Below are 22,434 nucleotides of genomic sequence, written 5' to 3' on the forward strand. Positions count from 1 at the left end.
AACAACAATTTTCATTGAAGAAAATGAAATAGGACTATAATTTGAAAATTTATGATAATAGCGTAGATAACAATTTTTTTTTTTTTTTAAAAAAAACATTTTGTGGAGACTAGATTTAAGGTTTGTTAAAAATTATAGGGATTAAAATTGGACAATTAAAAATATAGACGGAAACCTAACCAAAGTGAGGAGAAATGAGTTATCATGTCACCTTTCAGTTAAATAATCAATATATTAACTTGGATTAAAATCAGCTTTAAAAATTTGGTTGTTCAGGCATGTTTAGTAACCATTTTATTTTTTATTTTTATTTTTAAAAATTAAATCTATAGACACTACTTTCACTTCCAAATTTGTTTTTTTGTTATTTAGTTTTTACCACTTGTTTAAAAATCAAGTCAAATTTTGAAAACTAAAAAGAATAGCTTTTAAAAAGTAGTTTTTGTTATTGGAATTTGGTTAATAATTCAACCATTGTACCCAAGGAAAATATAAATCATTGTAAGAAATGTGAATAAAATATGCTTATTTTTTTAAAAAAAAAAAAAAAAATCTAAAAAAATCAAATGGTTATCAAACAAGACTTTTAATTTTTAAATTTAAGAATTAATTTAATTAAACTGTAGAGATTAGAAGTGCAATTTATTTAGAAAGAGAGCATAGGAAAACTTAAAAATATAGAAAGAAGGTATAGGGAAAAGTTCAACTCGTCAAGCCTCTAAGGTTGATTGGTTCAGTTGAACAATTCCAACATGGAAACAAGGTCATGATGCTACAAAATTTACGACCACCAACAGATGAATGTGTCAATGAAACCAAAACCACAGAAAGAGCACATCATGTCCAAATAAACATCGAGTTATGTAAAGTTAAGTGCTCGTTTGGCGGATTCAAGTGTGTTGAGTAAGAGCATAGCAACCGTCACAGGTCCGACTCCGCCGGGGACTGGTGTAATAGCAGATGCAACCCTTGATGCCTCTTCGTAGCAAACATCTCCTATTAGTCGATACCCATACTCACAGCTAGGATCCTGGCAATCCGTGGTGTGATCCGTTATCTTAAAAACTGGTCTAAATAATGCATCTCCAGTTTTTTAACCATGTGCATAATTTGTGAAAGAATCTTTCAAGAAAATTGTTTACATCTATGAAATTTAAAGGTAACTCAAAATAAATTAATATTTGAATAATTTAAACCACGATAGCCATTTTGATTTTGTTCATCGTTTTCTATTTTTTAAAATTTTGTTTCTTTCCTTGCAATTTCTTTGTCGAGCTTCTAAGGTAACACTTGAATTCTCAAACAAATTCCAAAAAACATGTTTCTAAAATCTTCTTTTGTTTGATTTTCAAAAATGGACTTGAATTTTAATAACATTTATGAAAACAAATGTAGATAACATAACAAAGAAAATATCATAGGAAAAGTTGTGATTATAAACTTAATTTTTAAAATAAAAAAAAACAAAGTCCCGTTTAATAATTATTTGATTATTTTTTATTTTTAAAAAATTAAATTTATAGATATTAGATAAAATGAGATTTCATCTCAAAACCAATTGATAATGAGAGGAGTAACCCATCTATTTTATAAGGAGTATGGAATCCCTTGATTTTTTTCAATGTAAAATTCTCAACAATAAACATTATTTTGACTCGTAAGTTTCTACTTTCTACTGTAGGTTTCAAATACTAAGTTTTTATTTTTTTTTAAAAAAAAGTAGAGACTAAGAAATTGAAGTGTTTCTTTAATAAATATGAAATCATAATCGAAAAATTGGAAAGGAAAAAACATAAATTTCAAACATAGAAAACTAAAAAAGAAATTATTATCAAAAGGAGTCGAAATGATTATTAAACAGAGCCTTAATAATTGACACGGTTCGCTGTATTCTTACAAATCTAGGAATACAAATCTAGTCCCTATGGCTAAAAAAGTAAAAAATAATTCTAACTATAATTTTAGGGACAATTTCAATTTATACACCTAAACTTTGAGATTGTATCAATTTAAACCCTAAACTAAGAATTGTATCAATTTAAACCCTAAACTTTGAAGGTTGTATTAATTTAAACCCTGAACTTTGGGATTTGTATCATTTTAAACCCCAAACTAATAATTATATCAATTTAAACCTCATTTAAACCTGCACTTTCATAAATACATCAATTTAAACCCTAAACACAAATAAAACATAATAGAGGGTTTAAGTTAATACAATCATGAAAGTTTAGGATTTAAACGGACACACTTATAAGAGTTAAATTGATACAATTATTAGTTTGAGATTTAAATTAATACAATCCCCTAAATTACAATTATTAGTTTAGGGTTTAAATTGATACAACACCCAAAATTTAGGGAGATAAATTGATGTTTGCTATCATGGGAGGGAAAAAATAGACATTTAAAATTATGCATGGAAAATATGTTGAGAAGTTACATATTCATCGACATATAAAAATTTTTAATCATCAATAAAGTCTAAAATCTAATACGGTTAATGACATTCTGGCAAACAAAGTGCCAAAAAGAATTTTAAAAGTTGAAAGGATGAGAATAGTTTTTGAAAATAAAGTCTATAAACACTCATTCCACCTTTAAATCAAGTCAATTTTTGGGGAAAATTTTTTGAAGACTTATTTTTGTTTTTGGAATTTGACTAAGAATTCAACTCTTGTACTAATCACGTAAGAAAATAAAATGAAATAAATTCAATTTTCAAAAACCAAAAATAAAAAAATGGAAATAGTTACCAAATGGGCATCAAGGATGCATAAAGGTCTTAAATCAATTACCTCAATTGGATTAGTCCCCACGTCAATAACTACTGCACCAGGTTTAAGCCAACTACCACGAACCAAATTGGGAACTCCAGCAGCAGCAACCACTATGTCAGCTTCTCGAGCAATCTGTTCAGGATTTCTAGTAAATGCATGCACAATACTCACAGTAGCATGGTGCCTCTGCAGATAACCAAAACCAGAAAAATGGAGAATAATATTTCATTTTCTATACCAATGTAATTCTACAACCCACAAGAAATTTTTGACATAAAAGTGAATGTGGACCTGCAACAGCAAAGACGTGGGTAATCCAACAATATTACTTCTTCCAATCACCACAGCCCTCTTCCCTGCGATTTCTACACCGGATCTGATCAACAACTCGATGCAGCCTTTGGGAGTGCAGGGTAAGAAAAGTGGTTCCCTACCCCTCATGGCAAGATTCCCCATGTTAAGCGGATGAAATCCGTCAACATCTTTTTCTAGGTGCACAGAGTTCAAGATTTTCCCCTCATCCAAATGCTGTTCCACAACATTGAATTGTCAGTCTCCCTCCATAATCCTTAAGAAATCCCCACAATGAGTTCTAAATTCGAGTTAATAGCGAAATAGAAACTACCATGCTAGACAACAATTACCAAATCATGATTTGCAAAACATCTATGTTTAATTGATATTGGGAAGTACTTTATGGAAACAATGAACAGATATGAGCAGTGAGGAGATGATAACAGATGAAAAATGCTTCCCCAAAAACCGGAAACCAAGGAAGATAGTTGTGCGATCATGTTGGTGGTATTCGGATGAAATTTGCAAAATTAAATGTCATCATGGCCCAGTTTTAGAAATTACTTGCGGTAGAGGAAGCTGCACAAGTATACCATGAATAGATGGATCTTCATGAAAACGTGACAAAGCACTAAGAACTTGATCTTCTGTACAATTTTCAGGCAAATTAGAAATCTCTGACTTGATCCCAGCTTCTTCACATGCAGCTATTTTGTTACGAACATAAGTCTGTGAGTCCCTTCTTTGGCCAACCATGATTACAGCCAAGCCAGGAACGTTTCCAGTAGAGTTCTTCATCCTCTTCACCTCACTAGTTATTCCTGATGTAATTTCCTCAGCAATCACTCTACCATCAATTACTGTTGCATTCTGTAGGTTGTCTGCAAGTGACGTTAGATCATCAGACGCCAAACACAAATAAGAAAAAGTTCAATGATGAACAAATTAATATACTAAACCTATACAATGACACCATCTGAATTTGAACTGGGGAAAAGGAGATGACATGCGATAAGGGTTAGAGTGAAATGGTGACTCACCATACGATGTTGTGATGGAAGAATAATCAGAACAGCTGGAACTAGTCCAAATATCAGGAAAATCAATGGATATGAGAGGTGGAGACATTAAAATCTGACGGGCATCTGTTGTGATTCTTCTTTTCATAGCTGCAGATGTATGTAGGACTCTCCTACTCAGACTCTTGTACAATAACGCCATGTGCACACAATGATCACTGTTAGAATTGAAGATAGTTAGCATTATGGTTGTTAGTTATGACATAAATAACAATAGCTTTTGGTTAAAACTTGTACAAGTTGATATGTAAAAAGCTAGCAAGGTATTTCACTCTCTATCTTTGCATTAATCCCTGAGATCTTCAAGTTGAACTCAACTTCTCCAAGAGTCCAATGGTGCCATCAAGCATCAATTCGTTAGTAGATCGAATTGCAGTATAGCTAATGTAATTACCTTTAATATGAAAATATAACTTCAAGTATTAAGCTTGACCAGATACATGATATATCACAAATTGCGTCTAGTAGTATTTGGACTTCAGAGCATTTTGCATCCCCTCAACCCACACTTTATGCACTCTGCATACTTAATCAATTTCAATCCAAAAACTGCATTTCTTTATATTGATCAGTAGGCTTAAGGTCGAAAGTACTTTGGAAAGGCTAAATAGAATGACCAAGAACTTATAATGGCCTCCATAAATCGCAAGTCTTTAAACTTTTACTCTTTCAAATAGCCTGCAAAAGCCGAGGCAACATGAGGGAGAGAAGGGAGCATTTAGACAAAGTTTCCCCAAACAAATTTCCACCCCCACGATCCAATATGCTACAGAATCATACCCTCCCCTCTATTCCAATTCCCAGCGTCATATTAAGGTCCATCAATTGAGTTGTCTCCATTTTATTTGGTGGCCCAATGATTTAAGAACCCATGACAATCCTTGTAACTCCATTTTCAACCCATTTATCTAGCTGCCCTCCACAATGAAATCAAGTTTATTCAACACTTGTCCAACTAATATGACATTGGGTTTTCCAACCCTGCAGTCAAATATGCTACTGAATCATATGATTCATACCCTCCCCTATTCCAACGTAATATTAAGGCCTGCTAATTGGGTTGCCTCCATTTTATCTGATTGGCCCAGTTATTTGAGCACACATAACAATGCTAGTAACTCCATTTTCAGCCCATTTACAAAGTTTCCCTCCACAATGAAATCAAGTTTATTCAACAATTGTCCAACTAACACTTTCATACAACAATTTTTCTTGCATCACCATATACATGTCTAACCAAACCAAACCATTTCCTCTTTTTCTATAGACCAAACTATAGTCTCCTTTTCACTATTTCTGATAACCAATTCATCTACAAGAACACTTAAATTTCCATCCAAGAAGTTTAGTGCCTCCAAAGTCCAAAAGATAGCTCATCTATTATATACTATCTTGTGATCTTGAAGAGGCACATACTACTCTTTTCAACAAAAGACACTCCTATCATATAACTAACTATTTTGGCATGCTGAATATCCATGCTCCCTCGTTGCATGCATAAACATAAACTTAATTGGAGGTTCACAGATCCTATTTGAATCTAGATTATATATGAGTTGTTAATGAAAGGTAAGAAATCTTCTGTCCGGTCGTGAATAGAGTTAACTATTGTATTAATACAAGGACAAAAAATGGAGTACAGAGAAATTAGGATAGATCATCAATAGCTCTACAGGGATACCTATTAGATCATGATGTTATACTGACAAAGAAAGGAAGGCAAAATCCAGAAACCAATGTTCAAAACTTACAGCTCACTTAATTCATAGTACTGTACTAGACTCATACTCGGTATCTCTTGAAAACTTGTTTTCTTCCCTTAACATGACTCGCACCTATGCTAGGGTACCTAGCAATGTTTCAGCTGTTCCATACAAAATCTCAAGTAGAAGCCCACCACGGAAGGACAATAATAACACCCATAAAAGAATATCTTCTACTTGTAGTGTGGACAATGAGTAAATTCTCACAGCTCCCAACTGTAGTTGAAACATAAGTAGAGAAGCTGAAGATAGTACACTATAATGGAGTAAGTAAGAAGAGCTACAATTGCTTCCATTTCTAAAAGCATCGAGTCCGTAATTACGATTTGATAAGTAGTGGTCAATAAAATCACGATTCTTCTTTCTGTTTCATTCTCTCTCTTAGCTCTGTTAAATAATTGTCAAGATTCATCCTCCTGTTGCCATAATTAACTCTAAAGATACTCTACAAACCATACCAGTTTCATCATCAAGATGCCTCTACTTTAGAATGCTAAATTTGAACAAGAAAACATCACAATAACATGCACAAAAATCATCGTCACAAATTATCAACATCTTCAACACAAGAAGCGACAAAGAACAGTTTCTCATCACGTAACAGACCACAGGAAACAGGAAGAGAAAAGATGCCGCAGCATAGGAGAAGGCCAACGAAAACAATTACCTGAAGGTAGCTCCGGCGATCAGCGTTGAAATGCCTAAAAAAGCTTGAATGTCCTTCGATTGAATCCAAACAAAACAACGGACTATAACATCACCTTGTGTGAAAGAATTCGTGGCTGTCATATCTTTGACTTGAAAATCTTTCCTCCATAGCCGCCTCCGCCGCCAGTGATCGCCATTGCCTCCGCTACTGCTTTAATCTCCTTTCTTGAGCTCAATGGATTGCAAAAAATCGAAAGGAGTGATGGTCAGTGAATGAAATGAAGCTAATGAAAGGATTTAGTTAGGGCATTGCTGCATTGTCCCTTTCGTCAAATTGACAGTTCCAAGATTGTGTGAAGAACTACAGTCACCGATCAGGTTTCTTTCTTTCCTTTTCTTTCAAATTTTGGGAAACTTGCCCAAACGACCTAAAATCTAAAAACTTTTTTTTTTGAAAACATGGTTGTTTTTTGACCGTAAAATACCCATTTTGCCCTCAATTTTAAATGAATCTCTTCTCACTTCTCTCTTTCCTTTTTTTGGTTTCTCCTATCTATATCTCTTCTTTTATGTTACCAAGATATCAAATATCAAAGGATGACCTAAGTTTAAATTTTGTGAAGTCAATTGAAAGCAAAGATGCTTTAACGTTTTTTTTCCTATTTTATAAGCATGATTAGAAAGAACACGAAAAAATGTATGAAAAGGAGTGGTCATTTAGCTAAAATGAAGTTGTATTGACCAAGATATGTTTAAGATAAAATTATTGTTCACATAGAAAAAATGCACAGTTGATAAGGTCTCATCTTGCAATTTTGTTTGGCTCATATCTGAGGTCGGCAAGAACTCAACATTCGCACACCTAAGGTCAGCAATCGCATATTTTTTCTTCGCAAACTATAATCTTGTTTTGGTCATATCTTCGTTGATAAACTCCATTTTAGCTAAATGACCACTAATTTTCATATGTTTTTTTGTGTTATTTCCAACCATGTTTATAAAATGGAGAAAAATGTTCAAACATCTTCCTTTACTTGAAAATATTAAATCGACTGAAAGTGAGACAATGCAAAAAGTGAGAGAGATGGACTGAAAGTGATATTCCATTACTTGTCTCGTGCTTTATCAAAAATATTGAATGTCGATGGTACAATGTTGGTTTAGAATAAATACTGACTGAGAATGGAATGGAGTATTCATGTTGTGTTGAGTTTTCGTCTTTTAGTTGTTGAAAGGGGAGAGCAAAAGAAAGATAGGAATAAGAGAAGGGAAGTATTAAACATTGAGGGTATAGATGGTATTTCACATTTAAAAATGGTAAGAAAAACAAACAAACAAATAAAAAAACATGTTTTCAAGAAATGATCAACCATAGAGAAGTTTTTTTTTTTTTTGGGCAATTTTCCATATTTTCATCAATATTTACATTTTCACATGTCCACACATTTGATTATCGTCATAAAATGTCACCAATATAAATATCATAAATGATAAATATGTCAACTTATTTAATAATCCTAAAATATTTACTTACTAAGTTAAATATTCTTTGAATTTTTTTTTGTTTTTATATTTATCCATAAATATTCATCGATATCGATATGTTATTGATATTCCTATCAAGTAAAATTAAGATCTCAATATTTTTGTTCACATCGACAATGATGTAGCCTAAATGTTAAAAGGAGTATTCCTCAAAAAATCAAGATTGTAAATATTTTATTAGAATGAATAATGTGTTTCATACAAGAGGGGAAAGTTCTTATTTATAGAGTTTTACTACAAGTGGGGATAAGAAAGTTGAGAAGGCAAATCAAGGTAAATACGATTTACTTGTCATAGAAATATGTTTAATGGAAAGTTCTCACTTAACCTAGATACTGGATTCAGGCACCACTAATCATATTTGCACTTTCTTACAGGAAACTAGTTCCTGGAAGCAGCTATCAGAAAATGAAATGACTTTCAAGGTGGGAACAGATGGAGTCATTTCAGCAGAAGTAGTGGGAGACATCAAGTTATTTTTTTTTTTGGAGATTCTTACATTTACCTGAAAATGTATATTTTGTACCTAAAATGAAAAGGAACTTAATCTCTGTATCTTATTTGCTGGAATATATGTATAAAGTCACTTTTGATGTAAATGAAGTGTTCATTAGTTCAAAAGATGTTCAAATGTGTACAACTAAACTTGAAAATAACTTATATGTGTTAAAACCAACTGAGGCAAAAGTTATTTTAAATATAGAGATGTTTAAGACGACAGAAACTCAAAATAAGAAAAGAAAGATTTCTCCTAACGCCTATCTTTGGCACTTAAGACTTGGTCACATAAATCTCAATAGGATTGAGAGGTCGGTAAAAAATGGTCATCTAAATTAGTTAGAAGACAGGCCTTTGCCTCCATCTAAATCATGTCTTGAGGGAAAAATCACTAAAATATCTTTTTCAAAAAAAGGTCTTAGAGCCAAAAAAGCCTTTGGAACTTATACATTCAGACCTTTGTAGTCCGATGAATGTTAAAGCTCGAGGAGGATCTGAATATTATGTCGTTTCATTGATGATTATTCCAGATATAGCTATGTTTACCAAATACGTCGTAAGTTTGAGACTCTTGAAAAGTTCAAAGAATATAAGACTGAGGTTGAGAACCTATATAAACCCCGTACTCTATTTTTCTACAAAAGTGAGTAACAAGCATGTTAAGTAAAAATATGAAAGGAGGTAAAGAAAGTAGGAAGATGGAGGAAGAAAATTTTAAGTGTTAGAAATACTTAGTCAGGTGAGTTTTAGATAATATAACAAGTGAAAATTGGCTAAGTATGGAAGCAAAGTGTAGGCATGCGTTGATGGAGAAGTGTAGACGCATGAGGTTGCGTGTGAAGCAATCAAGGCTTGTAGAGGTTAAGTGTTGAAGGCAAGGATAAATTATGCGTTGGTACTAAGGATGAACGCATGAGTTGAAAGACATGATGCGTTGATAAGGCTTGCGGCAGCCTCAAGTGTGTGCGAGCAAAGGTGCTGGACGATCGTGTAGCAGATGAGCGACATTATACGATTGGGTATGCAATCGTCTAGTAAGTGAACGACACTACACGATGAGGTAGGCGATCGTGTAGGCGGGCGTTGGGTGATCGTATAGTAATTGCGCGGAGGTAAACAATGCTCACACTAGCTAAGCGATAGGCTATGTGCGAGATCAGTGAGATCGTTGAGAGCGAGATCAGTGAGATCGTTGAGAGCGAGATTGTTTGCTAAACGATTGAGCTAGACGATAGGCGCTGGGCGCTAGACGATACGAAGGATCTCGCTAAACGATAGCGCTATACGTTGGACGATAGCATTAAGCGATGGGCGTTGGTACTGCACGATCGACTCAGCGCTAGACGATGAGCTGCACGACAAGTGTTAGACGATAGACGTTGAATGTTAGGAAGAGGAGGATCTCGCTAAGGATGCAAATCTTGCTAGAAGTCACAAATCTCGCTAGAAAAGTCACAAATCTCGCTGGAAAGTGGTAAGTCTCGTTGATGAGGATGATCTCGCTCATGATGATCATCTTACTAGTAATGCCTATTTTGTTGGTGAAAGTTCCATTAGTAAGCGAGCTACCTGAAGCATTTTGGTGAGAATTCAAAGGAATCTAATCGGGGATTATGTCCTTTCAGGTCAAGAGGAGCTAGGAGAGGCATATAAACTGTTAGGAGCCCCGATGAGCTGTGAGTGACTCTAAATACTTTAAATGTTTTAAGTAAATTGCTAAAGCTTATGAATGTTTAGCAATGCATGTTTACTGAAAGCTATTTATGACAATTATTCTCAAATAGTTACCAAGCAATGCATCTCACATTAATGTTATATTTATGCTATGCTTTTCAATAAACAAGAGGATGCATTAGTATAGAAAACTTTTGGTCAACTAAGTCATTAAGAGATAAGAATAAGAAAGTTCAGTGTGAGTAGCTCGGTACTGAAGGACTAAATGAGAAGGTACTGAAGCTTAGTCCTAGATTTGAATAGCTCAGTACTGAAAGACTAGATGAGAAGATACTGAAGCTTTGTCCTAGAATTTGAATAACTCGATATTGAAGGATATGGAGAAGGTATCCGAGCAGCTCGATACTGAAATACACGGAGAAGGTATCTGAGCAGTAGTACCTAAGGTATGACAGTACTTAAACTAGAATCACATGAGTGTAAGAAAAGTTGTTAGCGTTAGTGTAGAGATCACTCTACACTAACTATGGTTTGACGTTGAGGAATTGAGTAAAGGTTCTCTCTCAAATAAGGTTGCAAATTATGTTTTTAGGAAGAGAACAAAAGGGTTCCTTCCTAGTTAAGTAGTAATGCAATAAAGGATGATAAAGAGTGAGCAAGAGGGCCACTCTAGACTAATAGACTAAGACATAGTCCAACAAAGCATAAAATAGGGCTATATGATGTTGATGATGACAAGAATAATAGTTGCCAAGTTTATGTTTTCAGTTAAAGCTTTCAGTTTTAATATCAAATTTATGTATGAACGTTATGTTTTAAATGTTAGTCACTCACTGGGCTGTTAGCTCATGTTTTCAAATGTTTTCCTTTCAGGTAGTGGTCAGTTCCCAAAATACTTTTCTGCTGCTACTCTGCCACTTAAAGAGTCAGGTCGAAGGAAGCTTAATTGAAGACCTGTATTAGTTAGTACACATGTATCTGTAAGATAGGGATTAGTATCCTAGATGGGGCTCATTAAGTTGTTATATTTATGTATGAAATGCTATAAAACCCTGTAATGTAAATGTGTTAGGTTCTGAGTGAATTAGTTCAGTATATTGTTGAAATGTACGTATTCAGGGTTTGAACAAATTTAACAGGTTAGATAGGCAATAAGTGCCAGCAAGAGGGTTGGTAACTACTGCAGGCACCACACCATCCAGGTTAAGAGGGTAATCTGAAGCGGGGTGTGACAACCTATTAGGTAAAAGAATAAAGACACTTCGATCAAATCGGGGTGGTGAGTATATGGATTTACAATTCCAGAACTATTTAATAGAACATGGAATTCAATCCCAACTCACAACATCTGATACACCACAACAGAATGGTGTAGCAGAAAGAAGAAATTGAACCTTGTTAGACATGGTTCGTTCAATGATGAGTTATGCCTAGTTACCTCAATCCTTTTCGGGTTATGCAATAAAGTTGCTATACATATACTAAACATAGTTCCCTCAAAAAGTGTTTCATAGACACCGTATGAGTTATGGAGAGGACGTAAAGGTAGTTTACATCACTTTAAAATTTGGGGATACCCGACACACTTGTTGGTGCAAAACCTTAAGAAGTTGGAATGACGTTCAAAGATATGCCTATTTGTAGGATACCCTAAAGATACAAAATGTGGAATATTTATGATCCCCAAGAAGGTAAGGTATTTGTATTGACAAATGCTACATTTTTAGAAGAGGATCACACAAGAAATCATCAACCTTGTAGCAAACTAGTATTTGATGAGATGTCTAGAGAGATAAATCAACAAGAGTTGTTGATCAAACTGGTCCTTCAACAAAAGTTGTTGCTCCATCACATACTTCTCATGAGATGAGTATGCCTCGACGTAGTAGGAGGATTGTTCAACATCCTGACCGCTATATAGGTTTAACATAAACTCATGTCATCATACTTGATGATGGCTGAGAGGATCCATTAACCTTTAAACAGGTAATGGATGATGTAGATAGAGATCGATGGATAGAAGCCATGAACTATGACGAAATGGGGTCGATGTACTTCAATTATGCCTGGAAACTTGTAGATCAACTAGGGATGGCAAAATTTCCCGAGGGGTCGGGTTCCCGATTTGACCAGGTATGGGGGTCAAAACGAGAATTTAAATCGGGTCCCAGTCGGGGACGGAGAGGGGATCACCGCCCCATCCCCACCCCGAACTCAATCCACACCTCCGCCACGATTTTTTTAATTACTAACATACACACACATATAAACCACTAAAATAGTAGCTTTAAGCTACTGTTTCAGTTAGTTTTTTTTTTAATTTTTTAATATAATAAATTTTATAATAAAAAACATTAAAATACATTTTTAATTGTTAATTTAAAATAAATATATCTAACAATAATATTAATTTATTACATAAAATTCAAAATTTCAATAGAAATACTAATTTATCATTTTAAATAATGAAATAATAAAATAAAAAGTAGGGATTTCCCGTGGGAACCCGAATCCCGACCTCGACCTCCACCCCCCAAAACGGGGAATGGGGCGGGGATAGGGATGGGATTAAAATCCCCACGGTTCCCCATCCCCGCCCCGACCTCGTTGCCATCCCTAGGTAAAACCTATTAGTTGTAAGTGAATCTACAAGACGAGACCAAATTGGTAAGGTGCAAAACTATAAAGCCAGACTCGTGGCAATAGGTTTTACCCAAAGAGAGGGGGTAAACTATGAAGAAACCTTCTCTCCTATTTCCATGATTAAATTAATAAGATTACTTTTATCCACTATTGCTTTCTATGATAATGAAATTTAGCAAATGTATGTCAAGACAGCCTTTTTGAATGGTCATCTTGACGAAAGTATTTACATGTCTCATCTAGAAGGGTTCATTGAATAGGGTCAAAAGCAAAAAGTTTCCAAGCTTAATAGATCCATTTATGGATTAAAACAGACATCTCGATCCTGGAATATAAGGTTTGATACTGTGATAAAATCTTATGGTTTTGAGCAGAATGTTGACAAATCTTGTGTTAGAAGATAATCAACAAGACTATAACTTTATTGATCCTTTATGTTGATGATATCCTGCTCATTAGGAATGATACACGATTCTTTGCTGACATAAAGAAATGGTTAGCATCGCAATTTCAAATGAAAGATTTGGGAGATGTCCAATATGTTCTTGGAATTCAAATTGTTCAGAATTGCAAGAACAAACGCTAGTGCTATCCCAAACATCTTATATAGATAAGATGTTGTCAAGATGTAACATGCGTAATTCCAAAAAGGTTATGCTACCTTTTAGACACGGAATTCATTTGTCTAAGGAATATTGTTCTAAGACACTTTAAGAAGTTGAGGAAATGAAAAGAATTCCTTATGCATCAGCAGTCGGGAGCTTGATGTACGCTATGTTATGTACACGTCCCGATATATGCTTTGTAGTAGGAACCGTCAGTAGGTTTCAGTCAAATCTTAGACATAACCATTGGACTGTTGTTTAGAACATCCTCAAGTATCTTCGGAGAATGAGAGACTAGATACTCGTATATGATCCTAAGGATTTGATTCTTATGGGATACACTGATTCTGATTTTCAGACTGATGTAGATTCTAGGAAATCTACTTCAGGATCGGTATTCACTCTTAACGGACGAGCAATAGTGTGAAGAAGCATAAAACAAAGTTGTACTGCTGATTCCACGATGGAGGCAAATATGTAGCTGCATATGAAGCAACTAAAGAAGCAGTATGGCTCAGAAAGTTTCTGATGAATTTGGAAGTGGTTCCAAATATGCATCTGTATATCACCCTGTATTGTGATAACAGTGGAAAAGTTGCTAACTAAAAGGAACCGAAAAGCCACAAATGTGATAAACACATCGAGGGAATGTACCATCTCATAAGAGAGATAGTACACAGAAGAGACGTGATAGTCACAAAAAGAAGATAATCTTGCCGATCCATTTACGAAGGCCCTCACGGCTAAAGTGTTTAAGGGTCACTTGGTCGAACTGGGACTACGAGCTTCATAAATCTAAGGCAAGTAGGAGAATATCAAGGGTATAAACATACCCTAGTTTATTGTATTTTTTGTTTTCTCAATATTATATATTTGTATATATTTGTAGTCCACTAGAGTTTTAGTCCAAGTGGAAAATTGTTGGGAATGTCCTAAAACTCACCATTCGTAATCATGAAAACATATTCTATTTATCAATAAAAGTATTATTAAAAAATTTATTCAATAAAAGTATTATTGAAATTGAAATTGCATTATGTTATAAAATCCAATAAATGAATCCATGGCTATAGTATGAATACTGTGACTTTATGTAGAGACATAAAAGAGGTTTGGCTTTTTTACCTTTAACTTCAAATTAATTAATTTTAATTAACTAATATTTTGATGATAACAAACTTGCTTTTATTTAGTGACCATTTTAGTATTTTGAAGTATCTATTGCATATGGAAGAACGATTTTAACGCAATTTGAATTGTCCAAATTGGAACTTAAACGAAGAAAATATAAGCGAAACAAGCTTAACAGAAAAATCCTGAGTTGATGACGTGGCATAAGTTTTCTCATCAAAGTGGATAAATTGAAAGGTGCCACTTGAAGTAATGGATGAGTGACGCATGGTGGGCTTTTGATCTTTGGATTGTTTTAAAAAGAAAATGAATGTAACAGGAAAATGAATTTAATATTATTTTATATTTGTATCTAACGACTAATTTTGCACACATGGTGGCCATGTGCTTTTTGTTGGGTTTTAAAAGAAATGATTTTAAAAGATATATATTATTATATTATTTTTTGTTTGTGTCTAAAAGCTAGTTGGATTCAAAACCTTCACTATTGATTTTTCTTTTCCAAGATCCAATGACCCTAATTAAATGTGGTTTTCAACCATTTTTCTTCTCTATTTAAACACATCTTCTCCTCTAAATTAACATAACAATTTTTATCATTTTCAATCCTCCATAACTCATTAAGCCACCATCGTTGCTCTCTCTCCAAGCTTCAACTTTCTTCTTTTCATTTTCTTCTTGAGAGAGATATTTTATGTTGTGAGGATTGATTCATTGTGAGCTTAATATTGTAAATCCACTTTATTAAGAGAGTTGTAAGAGTATTCTTTAACATTTCCAAAATTTTGTAAAGGTTGCTCTTGATCCCGAAAAAAGAGTGGTTGTAACGGTTTGATCGTTACCCGTGGAAACGATTGAGTTTGCTCTTAAACTCGCAAAAAGAGCGGTGTACCGGTTAGGTTCTAATCCATGGAAAGAGTCGGTAAGATTTATGTTCGTGTTAGGTTCTAATCCGCGCAAAGAGTCGGTAAGATTTATATTCACATACCCAATAGGAGCTTAGAAAGTGGATGTAGGCCGATTGTGCCAAACCACTATAAAAATCTTCGATGTTAATTTCTCTATCTCTATACTACTTTAATTTTGCAATTATTGTGTTATTATAGTATAGTACATTAAATTAATTGCAATATTTATTCTTTAAATTAATTGTTCATATTTATTTTTTTTGATTGGTAGTTTTAAATTCTCTATATTCATCACCAATCTTTTTATTACAATTAAACATTGTGCTTTAAAGTGTGATTCTTATTTTCTTGTTTAATTCAAAGTAAAATTGTTTCCATGAGTTTATTGTTTAAATTACTTATTACTTAAAATTGTATTCATTTGTTTAATTGGATTCATATTAGTATATAGCCAAAAAGGTCTATAAATATATGGATGAGATTAGGTAACTCGTCCTGGGGACAATATATATGTAGCCTACTTTGTATATTGATATAAACAATGTGATCCCAAAATAGTTCATGTGGAGACATGGGAGTGGAGACATCCTATGTAAAAGAGTTTAATTTCAGTGGGGGCATCCTATGCAAACTAGAAAATTTAATTTCAGAAATTTAAATTTAATTTAATTTAATTAAGTTGAAAAAAAATTGAATTAAATTTAAATTGAAATTGAGTTGAGTGAAAAAATCCAACATTGAGATTTTTAGTGGATTTTCCACATTTGGACACCTTGTACACTCACTTAGTGCTAATTGACGTTTCAATTAGCTAAATGTTTGAGTGTTTGCATGTTTAAACTTATTAAATATTTCATCTTTCAGAAATTTGAAGGTCATGCAACCTAATTTTCTGAGATTTTCAATCAGAAATTGTTTTTTCTTTCAAACTCTCTAAAACCCTCTTAATTCCTCTCAAATCTAAGTTTCCGCCACTCATTTCAAGGTTGAGAATAGTAGAGAAGCTCCTCTTGGTAGTCTACTAAGGATTTGGAGATCAATTTCTTGGAGTTCAACGATCAAGAGAGATTCTACAAAAGGTATACATACTTAAAACCATTTTACTTGAAAAACTGTTTTTTGCATGCTTCGAGCTCAAATTAAGTGTAATTAGAATAGTTAATGATTCTGTTTGCTTCCGCATTTTGCATCTTTACTCTATCATGAGATTAGCCGGTTAATCTCAGATCATTGGAGCTCATGATTTTTAGGTCCATTAGGTCCCCCTGCTAGCTCATAATGGACTAAACCTTAGAACAGTGTGGTGAGAAATTTTGAAATGTTTAAATTCGGATTAAGAAATAAAATGTTAATTATATGTGATATAGTTAAAATGTTTAATTGTCGAATTAAAAAAATTGGAAAGTTGTAAATATTTAAATTTTATTTAAATATTATACATGTGATTGGAGACTCACGTTCGGGATTGGTGTTTTATTAGTTTAATATTTGATATTAAATTAATTTAATTAATTAAATAGTTTAGTTAATTATTTAAAATTAATTTTATTTAAAATTAATTATTTGAATTAATTTTATATAAAATTAAAATTGAATTTTATCAAATTCAAAATTAAAAATCAAAATTTCTTTTAAATTAATTTTATGAAAATTTGGAAAGTGGGAAGATCCCACATTTTCCACTACGAAAACAAATAAATTTCCACTATTGTTTGAGTGGATTTGGTGTCATTTAAACATGCAATTGGATTGCATATATTTATTCTATAAATAAGAGAAAAGATTAAGGGAAAAACTTCATGCAATTTGTTTTTCTAGAGAAGAATTTGTTCTTCTCAACTTTGACACTAGAACACACATCCTATCTCAAAATTCTCTTCAATCTCACCACAATTGGGATCCCAGAATCCGTTGTAAGGCCAAAGAATAGTAGGGAAGACTCTAGCGGTGGTCCACGATGAGCTTGTGTTCTGATTTGTGTAAAGGAGTTGTTGATTTCGAGTTCTACAAAGGTTATGCTCTAAAACCCTAAATTTCCCTTATGAATTTGCTAGCATGATCTCTAAAATTAATGTAGTTAGAGTGCTTAAGATCCTAATTGCTTCTCCATGATAATTGTTAGCACTTACAATTGGTATCAGAGCATGATTTAAGCTAGGGGTGTTCAAACAACCCGAATACCCAAACTGTTGAGGTTGATGTCGTAAATCTCGTAGAGTCCTTTAGTTTGTAAACACCTGTATGAACAAACACTTGTAATGTAATAATATGAGATATTTTCTTCACTATTGTCTATAAAATATGAGATATTTTATTTGCATTTACCGTAAACCAATAAACTAAGATCCCTGGTTGTCGTTGTAACTTAAGCATGTATGTGAAGACATACAAGTGGATCATGCCTTAAGTGATAACCTAAATGGTCTGTAGTATATGAATAAAGTAGGGAAACCTTATCCTGGTGACATTACGGATACGACTCGCTTTGTAGATGTTACAAGTGTTGTAAAATGCTATAGATGGTTTGATCCTGATCATTCATGTAGAGACATGCAAGCAGGGGTGTCCTATACAAAGGAGTTTGTATAATATCGGACCACGAAGTGTTTAGTCTCGTTATATAATGCCGTTCATGACAGAGACTTTCATTTCACTAGGATGACATAGGTAACATGACCTTAATCCTAAGTGAATTGGAAATTCCTGCCTATGAGGGCGGTCCTTTGATTTTCATGGGTGCGAGTGGCTAGATTGTCGACTCAAACCTACCATTTTGGGGATTTGTTTGATTGGGGAGCTGGAAACTTAACTACACAAGATGGAATTCACTCCTTCCTCGAAGTAGGGGTAAGTAGATAGATTGCTCCCTTAAAGTCTGATTCCGGGGCTTGAACGATGTGGCGCCATATACTTTCTCATGGCCCGAGAGGTGTTCACTCATAGTAGAACTATGATATATTGTTCATTAGAGGAATCAGTGGTACTTAAGGAGTTAGATGTAACTACATGTACAAAATGGTAAATTGGACCAGCTGTACTTACGAGCAATCTGTGAAGGGTTATCGTACTGTTGACTGGTTATATCCAATGGACATAGAAATATATTTGTAGTGAGAAGAGTGCAACTGTCAGTCTTTAGTGGAGTGCCCAATAGTTAATGGATGGTGGATCTCGTGATTAAAGAGTTTAGTCAGCTATTCACGTACTGTTGGAGCTTTAAGCTACACATTCATAAGGTCCCCTTGGTAGCTCAATGGATTCGGGTCGAGAATTAGTTTTTGGGTTAGTTTGAAGTGTTCAAACTAACAAGAATGAGTTTGATTATATATGATATAATTAAACTGGTTCAATTATATGTGATATAGTTGACATGATGTATGAGATACATTAATTGGAGGAATTGAATATAAATATGATTTATATTGAATAAAGGAGAAAAGAAATATGGTTTAAATATTAGATGTGATGTGATATTAAGACTATATGTTATAAATATAATATGACAAGTTAGTTATTATATTTATAATTAATCGTGGTTGGTTATTTTTCTCCATTAACCGTGAAAATGGGAGGTTATTTTCAGTTTTGAGTAACTGAAGGATAAAAATGAAAAATGTTTTCATTTTGAAAGAGATCACTTCATTAAGTGCTTTTCTTAATTGTTTAGTTGACCAGAGACTACACGATAGCCTTTTAAGCGAGAGCCTAAACGATCGTGTAAAGCGCCTTTTACTAAACGATCATGTAAACGATCCAGCGTGATTTACTAAGCGATCGAGTACCAAGCAAGATTTACTAAACGATCAAATGTGTTTTTCTAAACCGTCGTGTACCTAGCGAAATTTACTAAACAATCAAGCATCTCAGTCTATGTGATATACAGTACATTCTTCCACTTGCTTGATCGTATAGTTCGATCGTTTCTTTCCTCCATTCCTCTACCAAATCCAACAGAGCCCACACCTCCTGGATTCTCACTGCGAGAATACCAAGGTTGCCGAGTGGTGGTGTCTAAGGGGTTGCTTGTTCGTGGAGAAGATTGTTCGTGATCTAAGCAACAATGAGAGATTGGCTAGACGATTGTAGCGACAACGAGAGGTTGTTGTTCCAATTCTTCACGACAGCGAGAGATCTTAAGAAGAAACGTTCTGTAAAGGTAAGCCTCTCTCCTTTTGTATTTAATTATGAAAGCATGCTGTAATTTTGTTCTAAGATGCATAACTGGTTTGTATGTATGTGAATGTTTTTAATTTTGTCAATGGGCTTAGAAAGATCTTGTGTTTTTAATTCTGTCAATAGGCTTAGAAAGATCTTGCTTCCACTCATAGGTTCTCTTGAATAAGAGTTCCTTTAACAACCCGAACTACCCAACCCAAAATGTTAGGGTTGGGTTGGGTTTGACTTTTTCTACTTTTGTTGGGTTGGGTTGGATCGTAGGTTGGCTAAAAAAAAATTGGATTCACCCAACCCAACTCGAATTTTATATATATTAATAATATATATACATATTTGTCTAAAGTTTGAATAGTTTGTATTAATTAATTTGTGATTTTTTAATATTTTTCTTTTAAAATTGTTATGATATTTGCCTTTGTTTAAAGTTTGTAATAAATATCATAGATATTTGGTGTTTAGCATTTGAATTTTATGAGATTTTAGTTATTAGTTATATAAATTTACATATTTTAAATTAAAAAGAAAAAAAATAAGTTATAACCCGACAACCCAACCCAACCCAAATTTTAAGAGTTGCCAACCCAACCAACTCGAAATTTGGATCATTTGAGTTGTCAACCCAACCAACTCGAAATTTCGGGTTGATCCTAAAAACACCTTCAACCCAATCCAACCCAACCCATGTACACCCGTAATTTAAGCACTCAATTTACGTTAATTTTAGCTTGGTGAGTGTTTTTCATGAGATGAATGGAATGGTTGCTGAAATGGATATATTACAATTTTGGCATGTAGATTTACCTTCAATTATGTTGCAATTGGCTGATTGTTTATGGGTCTTAATGTGTGAAGAAGGGTCTATAAGTCATGAGAGTTAAAATTAGGCAGTAACTAGAGAAGATTTGAAGCATGCGAAATAGAAAAATGAAGCTGGTTTTCCTTCTATCAAGAGGCACCACAACACTCTTCAATAGCACCATAACATTGTTCTTCATCCAACCCAGAAGCGTGTGCGCATGAGGATCTGGTCCAGTTGAACCAATTCAGCCATTTTTTTGTTCGATTCCACTGGTTTTAAGCCTCGACGGTCTGGTTCATCGTATTTTCAGCCTTTGAGGTCTGGTTCAAGCTTTTTTTAGCTAGTTTGGGCTAGTTTGAATGGTTCGGGAGCGATTCGGAGCAGTTTATGGATTATTATTGTAATATTTTAGGTGTTTGCTTGATAAGGATGCCAAAACTGGTCCATTTTAATGTGTGTTTAATTAATTATGCATTGTGAATGTATGTATTAATTAAATTGATCTTCTATGTGCATAAAGTATGTCATGTAGATTTAAAATCCCACTATAGGAAAGCATGTTCCATGCATTTAAAGTATGTTATAAGTGTTATAATGTATAGTATGCTTGTATATAATTTCATGAGATTTGATATAAGCTATTATATTAAATTATGAAATGCTGATGTATGTTATAAATTTATCTAAGTTATAATTGTTATAAAAAGAATTAGATAGTTAAAATCTATAACAAAGATAATTCCATGCTCACCTAGGGTTGACAAATAACAACTTGTTTTAATAGTTAAAATAGGTCGTTATCTTGTTAAACTTCGGTTACAAACTCACTTGGCAAGATCCTGTCTAAGGTAGGAAGTACTTAAGTTGATGGTTTACAGAACACCTGCTACCTAGGGATCAAGCCGATTCTTGAGTTTTGTTAACCCAGTTTTATGAGCATGCGTGAGCGATATGAGGTAATAATTAGTTTATCACTTAGACATTGCAGGTTAAATCCAGTATAAAAGTTTATTCTTGGATAAACACCTAGACTTAGGTTGTTTTAGTTATCTGGAATATACCTAAGTAAAGTATACCTAAACCATCTAGAACACTTCACTAGGAGTAAATGATATATAATATATTATTTTTAGCTCTCACGTCTTTAAGAGTTCACACCGTGAGATTCATGCTCGGCTTTGTGTAATTTTTAGGTGATCACTCCATTCAAAAAGTGTTTGCATGGGTCAATAGAAAGGTGAATAGGGGAAGTTGTTCATAGTAAGTGGGAGAAAGAAGTGTGTCAACACATCCTACTGTCTCCTCCATTAGTTTGCACTGTGTGATTCCCATGTTCTGCCTGCATGTCATTTTTAGGTGACCACCCATTCGGAAGGTTGTGACTTAGGGATCTGAGCACCGCAAACTCCAGAAATGGATAGGGTCTTTTAGTTTCGTCTTCAACATTTTCTACCCTTTGGTAGCTTGTTGATATCGTTCTCTGAGATCTAAAAATGGAGGGTTACAGTTAAAATTACTAAATATTAGTAAGTTCTTGACTGAAAAGCGATAACTAAAATACTATAAGAATAAGAGTTATTCTGGTATTAGTATTTAGTCAAGAATGTCTTGATTCAGTGAAGGAGTAATTGACTGCCTCTCGGAAGTGGTTATTCTGACTCACTGAAATATTATTGCAATTAATAATGAGATAAAATTAAGTGGACACAATAATACTTTTGCTAAAAATTTATTGGATTTATTAGCTTTTCACTAATAGAATTTGTTTATATTTTTAGGATGTCGAACTCTATCATACAACTACTTGCTTTCGATAAATTTAACGGTGATAACTACTTAACGTGAAAATCGAATATAAACACAATACTAGTGATTGAGGATTTAAGGTTCG

General features: G+C 33.7%; 1 protein-coding gene across 1 annotated transcript; it reads right to left on the bottom strand.

Moving 5' to 3' along the window:
* Positions 1–627: 627 nt before the first annotated feature.
* On the bottom strand, positions 628–6,980 carry LOC120072803 (bifunctional protein FolD 1, mitochondrial). Its single transcript, XM_039025314.1, has 6 exons — positions 6,584–6,980; positions 4,115–4,311; positions 3,639–3,955; positions 3,072–3,308; positions 2,799–2,966; positions 628–1,030 (listed from the first exon to the last, which is right to left on the bottom strand). The coding sequence occupies exons 1-6, from the start codon at positions 6,703–6,705 to the stop codon at positions 860–862; spliced, it is 1,212 nt and encodes a 403-aa protein (XP_038881242.1). The 5' UTR covers positions 6,706–6,980; the 3' UTR covers positions 628–859.
* Positions 6,981–22,434: the final 15,454 nt, after the last annotated feature.

The sequence above is a fragment of the Benincasa hispida genome, chromosome 3, assembly GCF_009727055.1.
Source record: "Benincasa hispida cultivar B227 chromosome 3, ASM972705v1, whole genome shotgun sequence".
Lineage (NCBI taxonomy): Eukaryota > Viridiplantae > Streptophyta > Magnoliopsida > Cucurbitales > Cucurbitaceae > Benincasa > Benincasa hispida.

Coding starts and splice junctions, on each gene's coding strand:
- LOC120072803 (XM_039025314.1), bottom strand. CDS start 6,705: ATGACAGCCACGAATTCTTTCACACAAGGTGATGTTATAGTCCGTTGT. Junction 4,312..6,583: donor ATCGCCGGAGCTACCTTCAG/GTAATTGTTTTC, acceptor CAATTCTAACAG/TGATCATTGTGTGCACATGG. Junction 1,031..2,798: donor TGGGGACTAATCCAATTGAG/GTAATTGATTTA, acceptor ACGGATTGCCAG/GATCCTAGCTGTGAGTATGG.